General features: G+C 38.7%; 1 protein-coding gene across 5 annotated transcripts in view; it reads left to right on the top strand.

Moving 5' to 3' along the window:
* Positions 1 to 1,314: 1,314 nt before the first annotated feature.
* SPICE1 (spindle and centriole associated protein 1) overlaps positions 1,315 to 19,154 on the top strand; it is a 56,660-nt gene continuing 38,820 nt past the window's right edge. For 2 of the 5 annotated variants that reach the window (XM_042903660.1, XM_042903657.1), the window contains exons 1-5: positions 3,064 to 3,399; positions 7,394 to 7,487; positions 8,920 to 9,018; positions 12,779 to 12,826; positions 17,550 to 17,693. In XM_042903660.1, the coding sequence (XP_042759594.1) occupies positions 8,920 to 9,018; positions 12,779 to 12,826; positions 17,550 to 17,693 (291 nt within the window). In that variant the 5' untranslated portion in view covers positions 3,064 to 3,399; positions 7,394 to 7,487. Of the gene's footprint in view, positions 1,394 to 3,056; positions 3,400 to 7,393; positions 7,488 to 8,919; positions 9,019 to 12,778; positions 12,827 to 17,549; positions 17,694 to 19,154 lie in introns of those variants that run through there. The other 3 variants (XR_006193176.1, XM_042903661.1, XM_042903659.1) reach the window with 3 other exon arrangements.

Raw genomic sequence — 19,154 nt, 5'->3', positions numbered from 1 at the left:
GGGTCAGAGAGAGGGAGACACAGAATCTGAAACAGGCTCCAGGCTCCGAGCTGTCAGCACAGAGCCCGACGTGGGGCTTGAACTCACTGACCGTGAGATCATGACCTGAGCCGAAGTTGGCCGCTTAACCGACTGAGCCACCCAGGCGCCCCTACTGGGGCATCTTTAATATGGTCTTCAGGCATCTTTTAAGGGCACACTTAAAATTAGTAATCATGAATTTAAAGTTAGCATGTTGGGTGTTTTTCTCCTTCCAGTTTCAGCTGCAAAGATGCAGGCACTTAGAGCGGAGTTTTGCAATGGCCAGAACTGTGGTTTTGCCCAGAATTACAGTAATTCAGAGAGGGGCAGGGAGTTGAGAATGTATGCAGGGAGTGATTATATTGATTGACCCGTTAATATATGTACATAAAATTTCCCCAATCAGAGTGGAAACTGTTTCAAGGTAGTTCTTTGCATCTAGAAGGTGCTGAAGATGTATTTGCTGATGATCCCTGTACGGATGTGTCTTAACAGTAGAAAACCAGGGACTAAACGAAGTTGTCTTACTGGAGCAAATTAACTCCATTTTCAAATAAAATGCTTTGTAAAGTCCTTACCATAGCCTACACAGCTCTTCCTGTTCTGGGGCTAACCTATTAAGTCAGCTTCTCTAACAAGCTCCCACTGCTCTCTGATCTCCAGATATACTGAACTTCCAGGTTTTTTTTGTTTTTTTGTTTTTTTGTTTTTTTGTTGTTTTTTTTTTTATTGCATTTGCCACACAGCTTTGCGTATGTGGCTCCCTCTGCAGGAATGTTTTATTCTTTCTTGGTAGCTGACCCATGCTTTTCAGCTTTCCTAATTCCAACAAATATTCCTATAAATTTCGTATCTAGTTAGTATCTTCTAGCACTTGTCACAGTCCTAATTTTACATTTGTGTCTGTTGACAGCTGTTTACTACTATGCAGTAAGCTTTCTGAAGACAGGGATCTTGCCTATTTTTAGATCCCGCAGGACCTAGCATTAGTCTATGGCACATTGATAGGCGGTAATATTTCTGGAAAAAAAAAAAGGTGAATGCAAGTCAATATTATATGTGAAGCTTCGTGTGGAGAGCGACATCTTTCTCTTAGAGAATTCACGAGAAACTGGCTAATGCTACATGCCTACCCTCGAAAGCTTTGCCCAGAACCTTGCACAGAGCACACGGACGAAGGACTGCCTCCACCCACCACACTCCCTGCCAGCCTTTGGGACGCGCCTGCGCTCTGGCCCCACCGGATGTACGGCCCTCGGGTAGCCTAGGCAACATTCCGGAAGTGGCGGGCTGCGTTAACCTGTGGCGGGCCCGGCAGTTCTGGAGCTTGAAGTTTTAGTGGCGGTGGAGGCAGCCGTCGGGAAACGGCAAGGCAGGTTGCGATGACGTGGCGGAGGCCTTCAGCATGCAGCCCGACCGAGTCTTAGGGACCGGGCTACAGGGCGGGGAGAACGGTGGTGGCGTCTCCCTTCTGTTCCCTAGAGCTCCGGGCGTCTGGGTGGAGGATCTTTACTACGGAAAGCGCACGGCGACTCTGTGTTTTGCTAGTGTGTGTGCGTGTCAGGTTGCGTGTCTGGGTGTGTTGCTGTCTGGCACGCTCCCCTTAGGCGTACCCTGAGTGTGTGCACCGCTGTCGGGCACTTGTGCGCAGAGCTGAGAGTTGGGGCTACCCTGTTGTAGCTTTTAAGGAGTTTACAGTCTAGTAGGAGACAGACTGACTACCCAGGGTACTTGGGGACTGGGAGGGTCATTTAAGTCGACTGATGGCCGGGAAAGAGTGTATCAGGAGGGGCAGCTTGAATGAGTGGGAGTTAGCCGCGTGGAAGGAAGGGAGTGAAAGTGTGAAGGGTGTTCCACGCGGAACGTAAAGAATGGGTGGAACTACTCGTGAAGACGAGAGCTGAATGTATGGGAGATGTGAGGAGAAAAGACTGGAAAGAAAAGTCAGCCGGGCCGCAAGGCAGGGAGAGGGTCCGAGTGCCTCCCTGCAGGAGGGAGCAGTAAAATCTTTTGGGGAAGAAAGCAAAGGGCTGAGAGCTATATTGTATTCTTACATCTGGGTAGAGGATTGATTGAAAGGACAGTGTTTGGAAAGGACAGCGTTTGGACTTGTTTCCCTTTCATCAGTTTTCCACTAGTCAAATCTCATCATAATTTACCTTATCTAAAATCCTCCAGTGACTTCCTATGGGTTCTTTAGAATAAGTGTTCAAATTACTGTAGCTTACAAAGCCATGATCTGGCCTCCGCCTTTCTTTTTATCCTCTTTTTAGCCTCTCACCTCAAATCTGTTAGTCAAACTGCTCAAACCACTTGTAAATGCCTTTTCTGCCACCGGAAACATTTTTTTCCCCCACTTCTAGCTTTATTCATACATTAGCTCTCAGCTTAAACATTTTGGGGGCAATTAGAGGAATGCAGTGGTCTTTTCTTACTTTGTAGAGTAAGGTATTTCCATGACACTGAATTTACTTTCTGTGTTACCCATTTTTTGTAATTACTCATTTAATTGTGGTCTTCTGATAAACCCTAAGCTCTGTGAGGGTGCAGCCTATTGTACTTTCTTTCTGTATCTCGTGACTGGCGCTTGGCAGGTGCTTTCAAAATATTTGTTGAAATAACGTATAATGAAATGAGCAAATGGGTGAAAGGGAGTTCAATTAGGAGAAATGAGAGCTTGGACAAAAACGGTGGTGGTAGAAATGAAGTGGGGATAGGGGAGAGACATATTTCAGGGAAAGAATGAATAGATCTGGTATCTGATTGGAACAGAAGATGATGCTAAGGTTTTAAACCGGAGCAAACAGAAGGATGGTAATTCTGTAAGTTCGGAGCACGCCAATTGTATATCAAGAACTAGAGGTTGGCGGGGAGGGAGGAGCATGGATGATAAGCTGTATTTTGACTACACTGTATGTGAGACATTTGGAAGATGTGCCCAGAAGGCAGTTGGAAATGAGGTGTGTTGAGGAAAGGTGTGGAGCCTTGATTTGTGCTTGTTTGCTCAGTGCATTTGTAGTTTTGCTTAAGGGTGTGGGTGAGATCACTGAGGGAAGAGGTGAACTGCCTATTGGTGATCTAGCAAACAAGCTGCATAAGAATTGGCACCGTATTAGACCTGTTTACTATTTTATCGCCAGTGTCATCCAAAAGGAATTATTGCATGAAGAGAGAGGGTGTCCAATGGAAAGACAAGAGGATTGGGATACAACTGGGTGAGGCTTCTTGGTTATGTGGTATCTGAGGAGGCGCCAACAGAGCCTGCAAAGAAAAGGATAGATGAATAGGAGAGAAACCAGGAGGAAGAGTGCCATGGAAGTCAAGGGAGGGGAGGGCTTCCAGGAGTGGGAGTCTGTAGAGTTGGAAAGGGCTTGAAAGGTAAGACGACACCAATAATTTTATCTGTTAGGAAGCTATTGATATTTTAGATTTTCTCCAAACAGGCCTAGATTTTCTGGGCTGTGCTGATTTTGTACTCCTTAGTACTACAAACCGTCAGAATATCTCTACAGTCTGACATTTCAACATGTAAACTATAGCTCCCGTATGAAATCTGATTTCTCTGAGTAGCACAAGAATCTCTCTGTCAGACCATAGAGTCTGATCCTGGGTTAAGAAAAATATGGTCATCTTTATTGGTGATGCTCAGGAGAACACTTTTCAGTGCAAAGGTAGTTCCCATGTTACAAAAGTTTGATGTGTAACTGTGGGTTAGTACATAAAAGTGCCAAAATATGCCTCTCCTTCATTCCTTCATGAAATTTGTTGGTGGAAGGAAGTCCATAGGTGGGATAGCAGCTTAGTTCTACCTTTGTGATCTTAGCACACACAGGCTGAACTTAGAGTTGGCCAGTACATTAGTCTCCTGTGCTGTGTTACAAATTACCACACACTTAGTGACTTAAAACAATACTCATTTATTATCTCAATTCCTGTGGACAGGGTACCATGCTTAGGGTCTCACAAAGTTGTGATTAAGGTGTTGGTGGTCTGCATTCTCATCTGGAACCCAGCTTGGGAAAAATCTTCCTTGAGGCTCACCTCACTTAGGTTGCTGGCAGAATTCATTTCCTTGTGTCTGTATGCCTTGTATGCCTTGGGAGGGGGGCGTGGTGGTCTTCATACTGACTTTCTGCTGGGGGCTTCCCACAGTTGTCTGAATTCTGTGCCATACGGCCCCTCCCCCCTTTTTAAGTAGGCTCCACGCCCAGTGTATGCTCTGTGTGGAGCCCAAGGTGGGACTTGAACTCATGACCTTGAGGTCAACACCTGAGCTGAGATCAAGAGTCAGACGCTCAACCAACTGAGCCATCCAGGCACCCTCCCTGCCCCCACCCCCTGCCCCCACCATATGGCCCTTTTTACAGACAGTCACAGTGACAGTTGGCTTCTTCAAGGCCAGCAGGAGGACTCTCTTGCTCTACTCTCCTTATATAACATAAGGCTTATATATAAGACTTATAAGACTATATATAAGACTTATATAACGTAATGTGATCAAAGGAAGGATATCTCACATTTGTCTTGTTTTACTGGATAAAACAAATCACGGGGGAAAAAAAACTAAATAAGCCATGGATCCTGCCCAAACTCAAGGGTCAGGGATTATACAATGGTCATGATTCATTGTGAGTTGTCTTAGAGTAACCACAGCCAGCTTTGCTAGGCTAAATTGAAGTGAAAAAAAAAAAAAAAAGATAACAGTTGTATACTCAGTTCATTCAGACTTTCATAACAAAATACTAGACTAGATAGCTTATAAATGAGAGGTTTTTTTCTCATAGTTCTGGAGGCTGGGAAGTCCAGTATCAAGGCTCTAGCATGGTCGTGTTCTGGTAAGGCTCCTCTTCCTGGTTCATAGCCAGCATACCTTGCTGTGTCCTCACATGGTGAAAGGGGTTAGAGATCTCTCTGGAGCCTCTTTTATGACGGCACTAGCCCCATTCATGAGGGCTCTGCCTCCCAAAGACCCCACTTTCCAAAGGCTCCATCCATCTCCTAATTCCATCACTTTTGGGGGTTAGAATTTAACATGAATTTGGGGGGGACACATTCAGACCATAGCATATCCCTTCATTTCACCACTGTTTTCGGCAGTGAATATGGAGGTGTTTTGAACCTAACATTTTCTTATGCTAAAATTGATAACTGTTGATATTTCCACAAATAATACTCAGGCATTTGATCAATTGTTTATATTAATTTCCTTGTCTCTTTGCTTAAGAAAAGTTCTGTTTGAATACATTATATTTATCATCAGAAGTCACCATTAGTGTACAAATAGCTATGATTTAAAAAGTACTGCTTTTCCTAAATTTCAAATATTGTGATGTTGAGGGCCTCACGAATGAAAGAAACAAGTACCTGGGCCTTTTGACTGCTCATAAGTTTTTGCATACTTCAGATTCATGGTAGGTTTTTCACAATTGAGGCTTGTAGAATTTCAGCCCCTGAATAAGTATAGGATTTTAAATAATGTAACATGAAATGAATTATCTTAGGAGTAACCTGGGTTCATTGTAGAGAATTTGGAAAATATAGAACCAATCAGACATAACACAGTGTTGGTACCATTTTCTAGGCGGTGCATTACATTTAGACCTGGTGTTGAATGTCACCTCCAAGCTGCCCATTATTTGTGACTTTGAGCAATATAATATACGTAATCTCTCTAAGCCCCATTTTTCTCATTTGAGAAATGGTTAATAGCTACCAGTGACATCATCGTCATTAATCCTAAATAGAACTTAGTATGTGCGAGGCAGGGGATCTAAGCACCTTATGTATTTAATTAGTTCCATTTTACAATTACTGGCAAAGCTGGGATGTGAACCCAGACAGTCTGGTTTCAGAGTGTACTCTTAACCACTGTGCTGTATTGTCTCTCAAGAAAGTATGTGCCTCATAGCGTTGTGGGATTAAATGTGAAGTGCTTAGCATAAATAAGTGCTTATAAGATATATTAATCAACAATTAATTAATAATGTATGTATATCCCATTATACTGTATATATGCAGTGGAATATTACTTGGTGATGAAAAAGACTGAAATCTTTTCATTTGCAACAATGTGGATGCAACTAGTGTATGATAATAAGCGAAATAAGTCAATCAGAGAAAGACGAATATCATATGATTTCACTCTTATGTGGAATTTAAGAAACATAACAGATGAACATAGGGGAAGGGAAGGAAAAATAAGTTAAAAACAGACAGGAAGGCAAACCATAAGAGACTCTTAAATACAGAGAACAAACGGAGGGTTGATGGAGGGGAGGTGGGTGGGGGATGGGTTAATTGGGTGATGGGCATTAAGAAGGGCACTTGTGGAATAAGCACTGGGTGTTATATGTATGTTATGAATCACTGGGTTCTACTGAAACGAGTACTACACTATATGCTAACTAACTTGAATTTAAATAAATTAAAAAAATCTTACAACTAAATCACTAATTCAATACATTATGATACACATGCTTAGCTTTTTTAAATGTTGAAAAAAATTAGTGAAACAATTCCACTTTTAAAAAATATCAAGTATGGGGCGCCTGGGTGGCTCAGTCGGTTAAGCGTCCGACTTCGGCTCAGGTCATGATCCCACGGTTCGTGGGTTCGAGCCCCGTGTCAGGCTCTGTGCTGACAGCTCAGAGCCTGGAGCCTGTTTCGGATTCTGTGTCTCCCTCTCTCTCTGCCCCTCTGCCACTTGCACTCTGTCTCTCTCTGTCTCAAAAATAAATAAAAATAAATAAATAAATAAATAAAATTGGAGTATTTGTGTTTCTATTGTTGAGTTGTAAGGTTTTCTTTTTTTTAAAATATATTTTGGATCCAAGTTCCTTATCAGATATGAATTGCAAATATTTTCTCCCATTCTGTTGGCTGTCATTTCATTTTCTTTCTTTCTTTTTTTAATGTTTATTTTTTTGAGAGAGAGAGAGCATGAGCAGGAGAGAGGCAGAGAAGGGGAGAGAGAGAATCTGAAGCAGGCTCCATGCTATCAGTGTAAAGCCTGTTGTGGACTTGAACCCACAAACCGTGAGATCATGACCTGAGCTGAAGTCAGATGCTGAACTGACTGAGCCACCCAGGCGCCCCCTCATTTCAGTTTCTTCATGGTGTCTTTTGAAGCACAAAAGTTTTAGATTTTGATGGAGTCCACTTTATTTTTTCTTTGGTTTCTTTAGTGTTCTATATTTAGTGTTATATCTAAGAAACCATTGCTTAACCCAAGGTTCATGAAGATTTATGCTTACGTTTTCTGTTGGGAGTTTTGTACTTTTAGCTCTTACACTGAAGTTGGTAGTTTAAGTTAAGTTGTATATATGTTGTGAGGTAGAGGTCTTAATTCATTCTTTTTTGTATGGATTTCCAGTTGTTCCAGCACCATTTGTTGAAAAGACTGTTCTTTCCCTATTGAATTATTTCTCGGCACCTCTGTTGAAAATATACTGATTGTAAATGTAAAGGTTTGTTCTGGACTTTTAGTTCTATTCTATTCCACATTTTTAAAATGGTATTTATGGTTCTGCCACTTACTGTGTGACCTTCACAGTTGGTTAACTATTTGTCCCTTAGCTGTAAAATGAGTGACAAATAGTAAGTACTTAATGGAATTATTGTTAGAATTAAAGGAAGTACTGTGTAGGAAGAGCTTACTTGGAACACTACCTTGTAGACAGCATGCACATAATATGTGTTAGCTAATGCCATCATTATCACCATCTTCACTGTCCTCATCATTATCAGCATGATCACTATAACACAAGTTAAAGATTTTTCTCTAACTTGTAAAAGCCAGGTTTCTCTCTTTGCTGGATTGTAAAACCTGAAAATAGATAACATGTTTGAGGAATGAATATGATGGATTAAGACAGAATGCAAAGAGGACTAAGGAGAAGCCTATGAAAATACTTGCATTTAGGTGTTTTTATTACAGTCGACTAAATAATTTTTTAAAATGTACATAAGGAAAATACTACAGTCTTTTGTTTTAAGATAATTTGGAATAAGGGGGTCAGCTGGAAAGTTCTGTAATTATTTAGCTGTGTAATGAAGTTCATGTATATGTGTTGCTTATTAAAAGTCATATATACGTATTGTAAAATCCTAGTATACAGAGACTATGAGTCTTTTTCAAATTTTGTGTAATGTTTAGTCCAGTATCCTTAGCATTGCTATTTCAAGTGCCAAGCAAATGTTGGCAATTTCCAAATGCTAGTTTAGTATCAATAGTCATCCCCATTTAGTATTATGTGGAAATATACTAGAAATGATATAACTCACTTGTTTTCTAAACTTTGGCCACCTTTATTTTATTTTATTTTATTTTATTATTTTTTTTTATTTTTTTTTTATTTTTTAATATATGAAATTTACTGTCAAATTGGTTTCCATACAACACCCAGTGCTCATCCCAAAAGGTGGCCACCTTTATTTTAAGTAAACACATACATATCTGGTAGTGGTTTTGAATGCTAGAATGCTTAATAAAGAACTCCAACTCTCTGCCTTTTTCCTTTTGCTTTTAGATTGTTAGCATGTTGACTGACATTTTCTCTATTAATGGTGAAGTTTAACTGATGACAAAGCTTGTGACTACTGCCATAGCTCTGTTTTAGGTCATAATTTTTATTCCTGGAGTTCTTTGTTAAGCAAATATACATAAGTTATTAACTTGAAACCTGATTTCAAGTTAAAACCTGTTTTATTATAGTTATCAGTACAGTTTTCTAATTGTGAAGTAAAAGAACCAAGTATTTTTGGTAGGCTGTTCCCTTCATAATGCTTAAATTTTTCTACTGACACTTTATTTTCTTAGATGTCTTTGTTCCCATCTGGTGATACCTAATTACCACTTTTTCTTATATTTTAAAAATGTGGTATGATTATTACTTCTAGATGTCACTTGTCAGAGTGAACCGTTATGGTACCCGAGGAGGAGGAAGGAAAGCGCTGAAAGTAAAGAAGAAGAAAACGTCAGTGAAGCAAGAATGGGATGTAAGTCTAGGCGGGATAATAAACCTGTAAGATTGCTCTGGAGGAATAGATGTGATGACATGAACCTAGTCTACACAAGACAGTGCTTTAAATGTAATAGGGCTCAATAGATTTCTGGGAGTGTTTAAGAGCAGAATCCTTTGGGGATTTTTTTAAGAATACACATGCGAGGCTCGTAACCTCTACCTCCTTTGAAGAGAGAATCTTTTTTTTTTTTTTTTTTTAATTTTTTTTTTTTCAACGTTTTTTATTTATTTTTGGGACAGAGAGAGACAGAGCATGAACGGGGGAGGGGCAGAGAGAGAGGGAGACACAGAATCGGAAACAGGCTCCAGGCTCCGAGCCATCAGCCCAGAGCCTGACGTGGGGCTCGAACTCAGCCCAGAGCCTGATGCGGGGCTCGAACTCACGGACCGCGAGATCGTGACCTGGCTGAAGTCGGACGCTCAACCGACTGCGCCACCCAGGTGCCCCTGAAGAGAGAATCTTAAGAGAGTGGGGAGTGTTTTTAAAAATCTCCCCTCCCGAACTTTGTTTTTTTTAAATTTTTTTTTTTTTAACGTTTATTTATTTTTGAGACAGAGAGAGACAGAGCATGAACGGGGGAGGGGCAGAGAGAGAGGGAGACACAGAATCGGAAGCAGGCTCCAGGCTCTGAGCCATCAGCCCAGAGCCTGACGCGGGGCTCGAACTCACGGACTGTGAGATCGTGACCTGAGCTGAAGTCGGGCGCTTAACCGACTGAGCCACCCAGGCGCCCCTCCCCTCCCGAACTTTGAAAACTCACTGCTTAAGGCAACTGTAGCTAACCTGTGTTGCTGAAGTCTGAATTTTTTTGGTACTTTTTTTAGATTTGCCCATGGCAACCAGTGACATCATAATCATATGAGTGGCATTTTTGGCTGATAAAATGGGTGATTCTTACTCTCTCTCCTGAATTGTTTGTTTTTCACCTCCCGAGGCTGGTCAGTTTCAGTAGAAAGGTTCTGTTAAGATGTAAGACAAGTCTCAAGTACTTGGGACATGTGATCCCTGGCTTCCACTCTGATACTGTTTGGTATTATCAAGGGGATCTTTATCTTGTGCAGCTTGGTACTTTAGTTTGGACCATAACACTTTAGGTTCCTTTTCTTTCTAGTTGTGGAGAGCAACTAGTCAGGGACTACTTTGGATCTCTGGGATTCTTTTGGACTTGGAAACTTCTGGGCAAACTGACAGCCTTTTTGAAGTGGGTCAGGGGGACTTATCTGTGTTTATATTACTTTGTTGTCATTTGATTTGCTATAAGATATTATAAGGGTGTGACTCTAAGGTAATAAATGAAACTGATTAAAAGAAAAAAAAATACATGTGATAACTTAAGTTGTCTACTTCAGAGTGGTTACTTTGGGAAATTTAATATTTGTTCTGATATGCTGCTATTGCTCAAAACATAATCGAAACCCACCATTTGAAATTACATTCAGAATGTTCCTCATTTGCTTTTTTATTATCTCTAGTGCTGGAAAAATCTGTTTTTTGTAGACTGAACTTGAAAGTAGTTTTAAGTCATTTGGAGTAAATGGTGAATGAAGGAGGAGAGATCAAACTGAATAATACTGTTTTGATAAAAATAATGAGATTTTTTTGAAATGGCTTATAATTTATATATAAAGGCAATTTCAAAAGAAAATAGTTTTAAGCAATGGTAGTATTAATGAAATTATATTTTCTCCCATGAGAACTAAATCCAAGCATATAACTTATATGCTTGAATTTTATTATGATTATTAAGAATAATTCTCAAGATCTTATAGTTATATCTTGTACTTTTTTTTAAACTCTTTTTTTAAAGTTTATTTTTATTTTGAGAGAGAGCGAGCATGCAGCATGAGCGGGGGAGGGGCAGAGAGAGAGAAGGAGAGAGAGAACCACAAGTAGGCTCCTTGCTGTCAGCACAGAGCCTGACTCCGGGCTTGAACCCATGAACTTTGACATTGCTACCTGAGCCAAAACCCGGAGTCAGACACTCAACTGACTCAGGTACCCAGGTGCCCCTGTCTTGTACTTTTCTAAATTAATATGAAAGGAATGGCAGTTTTAGTATAGAGAACGCTTGAGTTAAGTATGAACTGTGACCAAAAAGTTAGGTCTTTGAATATATCCATCTTCTAATATAAGCCATTTCACCAGACCCAGTTCTATTTCTGTTAGAAGTAGAACTCTAACTTGTTTTATTTCCTGCCTTACCAAATCTGTATGACAAAATGGCTGAAGTCATTTTGAAAAGGGCCAAATGGTAGGGCAGCTACTTAAAGTTGTGTAGGCTGTGCATAGCTTAGTTCCAAGGGGGTACTTTTACATGGACTAGAGTAATAGCGGGAGTTCCTGGAGTTGTGCAGTGTGGTAAGCCTGCCATGTAGGTTTAGTACCTTTTTACATAAGTGACTATTTTCATATTTTATGAAATTATACAGTGCACTCAGACTTTATCCCTTATTATGTGTGACAGATTCTATGCTTAAGTTGTTTGCATGGATACAGATTTAACCTCTCTGTAGTGGTCACAGTTTATCTTTCAGGAATCTTGAGAGGTGCCTCATTCCGGAGTGCATTTTGAAAACTACAATTTTAGTTAAACTTACTCATTTTGAATTACATACTACCCTGTTTTATTTATTGTTTTAATGGAATGTATGACTGCTTGGTAAATACACTGCTTATTTTCTGTAAGACATCTAAAAATAGCCTGTTATTTTTTAACCAAGACAACTAACAATAATCCATATTAATATTTAGATTGAGGATACTGGTTCCTGGACAGAAATTCGTTTTGGTCCCAGGAGTTTGAATCCATTTTCAGCCATTAAAATCCAGTACATACTCATACCTAACCAGACATAAATGAACAATATAAGGTCATAGGTGTGATATAACTTTCTGGAGGATGTGAAAAAATGTGATAAGAAGTTTGAATAATAAAACTAACATTTTATTTTAATTTAAATAAACACATTTGTTTTATATATTGAGAATATAAATAATTTTATTTATTTGTTTATTTACTTTGAGAGTGTGTGAGCAGGGGAGAGGGGCAGAGAGAGAAAGAGAGAATCTTAAGCAGGCTCCTTGCTCAGCATGGATCCTGATGTGGGGCTACGTAGGGCTCAATTCCATGACCCTGGGATCATGACCTGAGCCGAAACCAAGAATCAGAAGCTCTACCAACTGAGCCACCCAGGTACCCCTATTTCAGTTTAAAATAGCAGTTTTATCTTGCTAAAATGAGATGATCAGACAAATCCCTTAAGTCTTTAAAGAAAGGTTTCTTGGAGGTTAGCTTGCTTATTTAGTTAAGTACATAATCTTTTAACTGAGGCCCATCTGGCATATAGGCGAAAAAAAGGTACAGAAGGCTTAAACTAAGAAAAGGAGATTTTTGAGGGGCGCTTGCCTGGCTCAGTCCGTAGAGCATTCAACTCTTGATCTCAGGGTTGTGAATTTGAACCCCACACTGAGCATAGGGATTACTTAAAAAAAAAGTTAAAAAATAAAAAAGAAGGTTTTTTTAAAAAAGGAAAATGAATTTATCAAAAATAAACTAAAATTGATTTTAAATGTTTTTTAACCTAGTCTAAAGAAAAATTTTCCTGTAAGAAAATAACCCAAAGAAAGTTAATAAACATTTAAGTCCTATTTTTTAAAAAATCCAATATATACTAATATTTTGGAAGAAATCTTTTTTTTGTTGTTTTTAAAGAGAGGTCCTCTTTTTTTGCAGAATACTGTGAATGATCTTACAGTTCATCGGGCAACTCCTGAGGATCTGGTAAGTTTAATATCAAAAGTTAAGATTTATTCAATGTTTCATTTAGTATTTGGTTTCTGACATTCAGAATAGAAACCAGAGACACTTCCTGGAAGTTGTTTAGTTTTATTTAATCTTATGTCTATATAAAATTGAAAAGCGTATCTTCAGTATTTCCTGAATTTACCTAGGAATGTCACTTAGTGTGTATTAAAATTTTATTAGATAGGTTTGGTTTACAGTTCAAATCTCTGTGGTCAGTATTGTCCTGTACACATCATAGATATCTCTAGCTTTATTTTACTTCCCTATACAAACGTACTGGTCTAGTCAATGTACTAATTTATTCCTTGAATATGCCATGTATATTTCCACATTTGAGCCTCAATTCATGCCGTTTTCTTTACTTGGAACAGTTTGTCTGCCTTTTTGTGTGCATGTCCAAATATTACTTTGCTTTCTTATCCTAGTTCAAGGCTTACTTTTAGAAAGGTTTCTACTGTAGATTTTAAAAAAAGCAGCTTTATTACAATACAATTCACATACCATAAAATCCACCATTTTAAAGTGTACAACCCATTGGTTTTCAGTATGTTCATAGAGTTATATACCTATCATCATTTTCTAATTTTAGAAGATGTTCATCACTCCCTAAAAGAAACCCTGTACCCATTAACAGTCACTCTGTATACTCCCCCTCCTTCTAATCCCTGTCAACACCTAATCTACTTTATGTCTCTATGGATTTGCCTATTCTGGACATTTCATATAAATGGAATATAGTGTGTGTCCTTTTGTGTCTAGCATAACGTTTTCTTTTTTTTTTTTTTTTTTTTTTTATTTATTTTTGGGACAGAGAGAGACAGAGCATGAATGGGGGAGGGGCAGAGAGAGAGGGAGACACAGAATCGGAAACAGGCTCCAGGCTCCGAGCCATCAGCCCAGAGCCTGACGCGGGGCTCGAACTCACGGACCGTGAGATCGTGACCTGGCTGAAGTCGGACGCTTAACCGACTGCGCCACCCAGGCGCCCCTAGCATAACGTTTTCAAGGCTCATCCATGTTGTAGAATGTATCAGTTCTTCATTCCTTATATTGCTGAATACTGTTACATCATATGGATATGCCATATTTTATTTATCCATTTGTCCATTGTTGGATATTTGGGTTATTTTCACTTTTTGACTATTATGAATAATGCTGCTATGAACATTCATTTACAAGTTTTGGGTGAACATATGTTCTTAGTACTCTTGTGGTATACCTGGGAGTAGAATTGCTGGGTCATATGGTGCCTCTATAGTTAGCTTTCTGAAGAGCTGCCAAACAGTTTTTCACAGTTTTTCACAGCGGCTGCACTATTTACATTCTTTTTTTTTTTTTTTTTTTTTTAATTTTTTTTAATGTTTATTTAATTTTGAGGCAATGCGAGAGACAGAGTGCAAGCAATGGAGGGGCAGACAGAGGGAGACACACAATCTGAAGCGGGCTCCAGGCTCTGAGCTGTCAGCCCAGAGTCCAACGAGGGGCTCGAACTCACCAACTGTGAGATCATGACCTGAGCCGAAGTCGGACGCTTAACCGACTGAGCCGCTCAGGTGCCCCTGCACTATTTACATTCTTATCATGCATGAGGGTTCCAGTTTTTCCATATCCCTTGCCAACACTTGTTATTATTGTATTTTTGGTTTTAGTTTTCCTGGTGGGTGTGAAGTGGAATCTCATTGTGGTTTAGATTTGCCCTAATGACTCATGATGTTAAGCATCCTTTTGTGTGCATATTGGCTCTTTGTATTATTTTCTTCTTTGGGGAAATGTCTATTGAGATTCCTTAGCCAGTTAAAAATTGGATTACTTGTGTTTTTATTTTTGAGTTGTAAGAGTTCTTTACACATTTTGGATCCAAGTTCCTTATAAGATGTATGATTTGCAAATACTTTCTCCCATTCTGTTGGTTTTCTTTTCATTTTCTTGATGGGTATTTTTGAAGCACAAAAGTTTTTAATTAATTAATTAATTAAAATTTTTTTAAATTTTAACTTTTTTAATGTTTATTTTTGAGACAGAGAGACAGAGCATGAGCAGGGGAGGGGCAGAGGGAGAGGGAGACACAGAATCCAAAGCAGACTCCAGACACTGAGCTGTCAGCACAGAGCCCGACGCGGGGCTCAAACCCACAAACTGTGACATCATGACCTAAGCCGAAGTCATATGCTTAATTGACTGAGCCACCCAGGCGCCCCTAAAAGTTTTTACTTTTGATGAACTTGTTTATCTATCTTTTGTCACCTGTGCTTTTAGTGTCGTATCGAAGAAATCATTATCTAATCCAAGAGTCATAAAAATTTACTTCTGTTTCCTTTTAAAAGTTTTATAATTTTAGTTCTTATATTTAGGTCTTTGATCCATTTTGAGTTAATTTTTGTATATAGTGTAAGATAGGGGTCCAACTTCATTCTTTTCTAAATGAATACCCTGTTGTCCTATGTACCATTTGTTAAAAAGACTGTACTTTCTCCATTGAATTATCTTGACACCGTTGTTGAAAATCAATGGTCTGTAGGGACGCCTGGGTGGCTCAGTCGGTTAAGTGTCCGACTTCGGCTCAGGTCATGATCTCGTGGTCCGTGAGTTTGAGCCCCGCGTCGGGCTCTGTGCTGACAACTCGGAGCCTGGAGCCTGCTTCGGATTCTGTGTCTCCCTCTCTCTCTGACCCTCCCCCGTTCATGCTCCGTCTCTCTCTGTCTCAAAAATAAACATTAAAAAAAAATTAAAAAAAAAAAAGAAAAAAAGAAAATCAATGGTCTGTAAACATAAGGGTTTGGTTTGGACACTAAGTTTTATTCCACCAATCTATATGTCTATCCTTATGCCTCACTACGTTGTCTTGATTATTATAGCTCTGTTCTAAGTGTGAAGTTTTTTGAAGCTGCCCAACAATTGGTATCTCCTCTGAACTGTGGTTGTACGTACTGTGTATGAGGCATTGAGTATGTGCCGCCTAATGCATATCATTTATTTTTACATGTACAGTTGGCGCTTGAAGAGTGTAGGAGTTATGGGTGCCAACCCCCTGCACCGTCAAAAATCTGTGTATGAGCTTTGACTCCCCCAAAACCTGACTACTAATAGCCTACTATTGACAGGAAGGCTTACTGATAACATAAACAGATGATTAACATGTATTTGTATGTAATATGTATTATATACTGTATTCTTACAATAAAGGAAGTTAAAGAAAGGAAAATGTTACTAAGAAATCATAAGGAAGAGAAATTACATTTATAGTACTGTACTGTATTTATTGAAAAAAGTCCATGTATAAGTGGATCCACGTAGTTCAAACCCTTGTCTTTCAAAGGTCAGCTGTATGTTCCCAATCTCCCTGGGCAGATTGTTAATGCTTTTGAGGGATAGGGGCTGCCTCTTATATGTCTCTGTGGACCTGGGAATCTTAATCCTAGTAGATACTCATTAAATATTTGTTGAGGATAGTAATGATCCCCTACTGACTTAAATTTTTTTATTATGAAAAATTTCAAATTTATGTGAAAATGGAGACAAAAGTATAAAGATCACCCATACAGTGTTCACCCAGATATAGTAGTTATTAAAATTTTGCCATATATGCTTCATTTTTCATACCCTTTTCTTCCTTCACTGTAGCATTTTAAAGCAAATCTCAGAGAACGTGTCATTTTGTGCCAACATATTCAGTTTGCATTTAAAAAAATGCAGATATTTTCTTATATAACCACAATGCTGTTATCATACCTAATAAAAGTAACAATACTTTTTTGGTATTGCCTAATTCCCAGTCCATATTCGTATTTCCCCAGATGTCTCAAAAATGTCGTTTTCATTTGTTTTTGGTCTTCAGAATCTTTGCACGGTATTTGGTTGTTGCAGTACGTTTTATCAGATGCCCTATAGATCTTGTTCTCTTCATAGTTCTGAATACTAGAGTGCTTGTGAAGCCAGTATCTGCTCCTATTCCTTAGCCAGCTCTGTGAACTCTCCTCTAACTCTTAAGTTGTGGTTCAAATCTCTGCTTCTGCTTCAGCAATTCTACTTTCTTGGAGTTCTGCATCTCCAGCGACCCTCTTCTACATGCAGCCTTTGCAGGGCTCTAAAAAATAGTGCATTGTTAGTTTTTGGTAGTGATGTGAGTATTATGAAATGGGTGTGCCTTTGCCAAAGGTGACTCAGTGGGCTTTGTATCTTTTACATTGTGGTTAGTCACTGTGTGTGTGTGTGTGTGTGTGTGTGTGTGTGTATGTAATTGTACATATACACACATACATAACTGAAAAGTTTAATAAAACACAGTTTTTAACTTTATTAAATGTGATGTACTCTTAATATTTTCTATTCTATATTCTATTTTATTTCAAAAATGTTGATTTGACCCATGAATTGATTTTGCCACTCATTAAATTAGTCTTCACCTGCAGTTTGAAAAATAGCAGTTTATTGAATAGTCTTGTACAAAGGAGGTAAAAATTGATATTTTTTTCATTTTGTCTTTTTGCTAGGTCTACTAGTTCTAGAGACTTCTTTTTTTTAATCACTTTTGAAAATGTAGAAGACTGTGAAAATTTTGGTTGTGAATATGAATAAATATATATGTGTTGGACCAGAAAAATATTTTTAATAGATGAGTTAGATTAGGTGTTCTCACCATCTGAATAGGCAACATCTTTGTTCCTGAAACATTCTTTTATATTTTTTTCCTTTTGTACAGATACGTCGTCATGAAATACACAAATCAAAGAACAGAGCATTAGTACACTGGGAACTGCAAGAAAAAGCTTTGAAGAGAAAATGGAAGAAGCAGAAACCAGAAATTTCTCATCTTGAGAGAAGGAGATTATCTATCATGAGGGAGGTAATGCTGAGCTGCATAATATTAGAGAAGAAAGTGATAAATGGGGTTCTCTCTTTCCCCCTAAATTTGTTTCACATTGGAGAAGGTCTGGCAGATGATTGCGTCCTTATACAGTGATCTACACATGGACTTTGAAAAAAGCAGCAGAGTGACGATTAGTCTAGTTTGGAGGTTTGAATTCCTGCTCTGCAAGTTACTGTTTGTGTGACTTGTCTGACTGTATTGTTAAGAGATTTTCGTGATATGTAGTAATAAAGGGATTAGGACAGTCCTTGGCACATAATTAGTGTCATATATATAATTACTTTTCTCAGTTCACACAAGTGGTGTTAGATTGATTACTTTGCAAAGAAAAAATGTGTTAGCCATTTGTCTTTGGCTTAATCTTTTGACAGATGTAGGGTGTTTGGATAAGTAATCAGATGTATAGGAATAAACAATATGGCAAATAAGAGGAAACCACAGTAAAAACTCTTTTATTTGGGATGATATCACTGTAATCATTGTAAAAGAAATGTACTTTGTCGTGTTGCTTCTTGTTCATTATTGAAGCTTATGGCACTTGGATGTCTGGGTGACCTTTCACTGCAGCTCTAAATCACTCTGTCTTTTGAGGAATCCATTAGGCTTCTTAGTGAAATGTAAAAGTCTTGATCTTATATATCAGCAGGAAGAATTCTAGCTCCCAAATAAATGTTTACATGAACTTATAAAAAGAACAGTGGATGGAGGGAATATGGTTCTTTATAGATAAGTATGTTTTGGTGATCTTGGACCGTCATGCATATTTCAACGTTATAGGGTAATTCTCAGTGACCAGGAAACAAGGCAGCCCCTTTGAGGTGGCTCTGGGCTTTTATGTCCCATCTCTTGTGGCTCCTGCTCGGGTTCTGAATTGCTTATACAAGGAATGGGTGTGGTAGATGTAGGGATCAGAGGAAGAGCCGTGAAAGAGGGTGTGTGAAGTCTCTCTGCCTCCACTCCAGGGCCGCTCCTCAGGCTCTGGTGTCATGGTTCTCAACACTCACTGCACAGTAGATCAGGGTTGAGAACTTCCATTAAATAATCACCACATTTGGACCAAGATGTAGCTATACAAGGACATTCTGATTTAGTGGACCTGTGATGTGGGTATTTTTTAGACAGTTTTTGTGTAATTTTAGTACGTTGCAGGATTGAGAACCTCTGCTGTTAGTAGGATTCAGGTACTTCCATTTAACCATATATTTTGGAGGTTATCCATGTCGGTATGTAGAAATCTACCTTTTCTTTTTTTTTTTTTTTTTTTTTTTTGGCCAGATAGTATATAGATGTACCACAGTTTATTTATTTACTGCTTTATTTGTGGGCACTTAGGAAGTGTACTGGAGTAAAGCTTAGGCTTCTGGAAGAAGAATGACCCCAAGATACAGTGGTTTAAACAAAATAGAAATCTATTTCTGTTTATAAAACAATTGAGAA

The sequence above is a fragment of the Panthera leo genome, chromosome C2, assembly GCF_018350215.1.
Source record: "Panthera leo isolate Ple1 chromosome C2, P.leo_Ple1_pat1.1, whole genome shotgun sequence".
NCBI lineage: Eukaryota > Metazoa > Chordata > Mammalia > Carnivora > Felidae > Panthera > Panthera leo.
The sequence above is the reverse complement of the archived record's forward strand: the minus strand, read 5'-3'. Positions and strand labels throughout refer to the sequence as shown.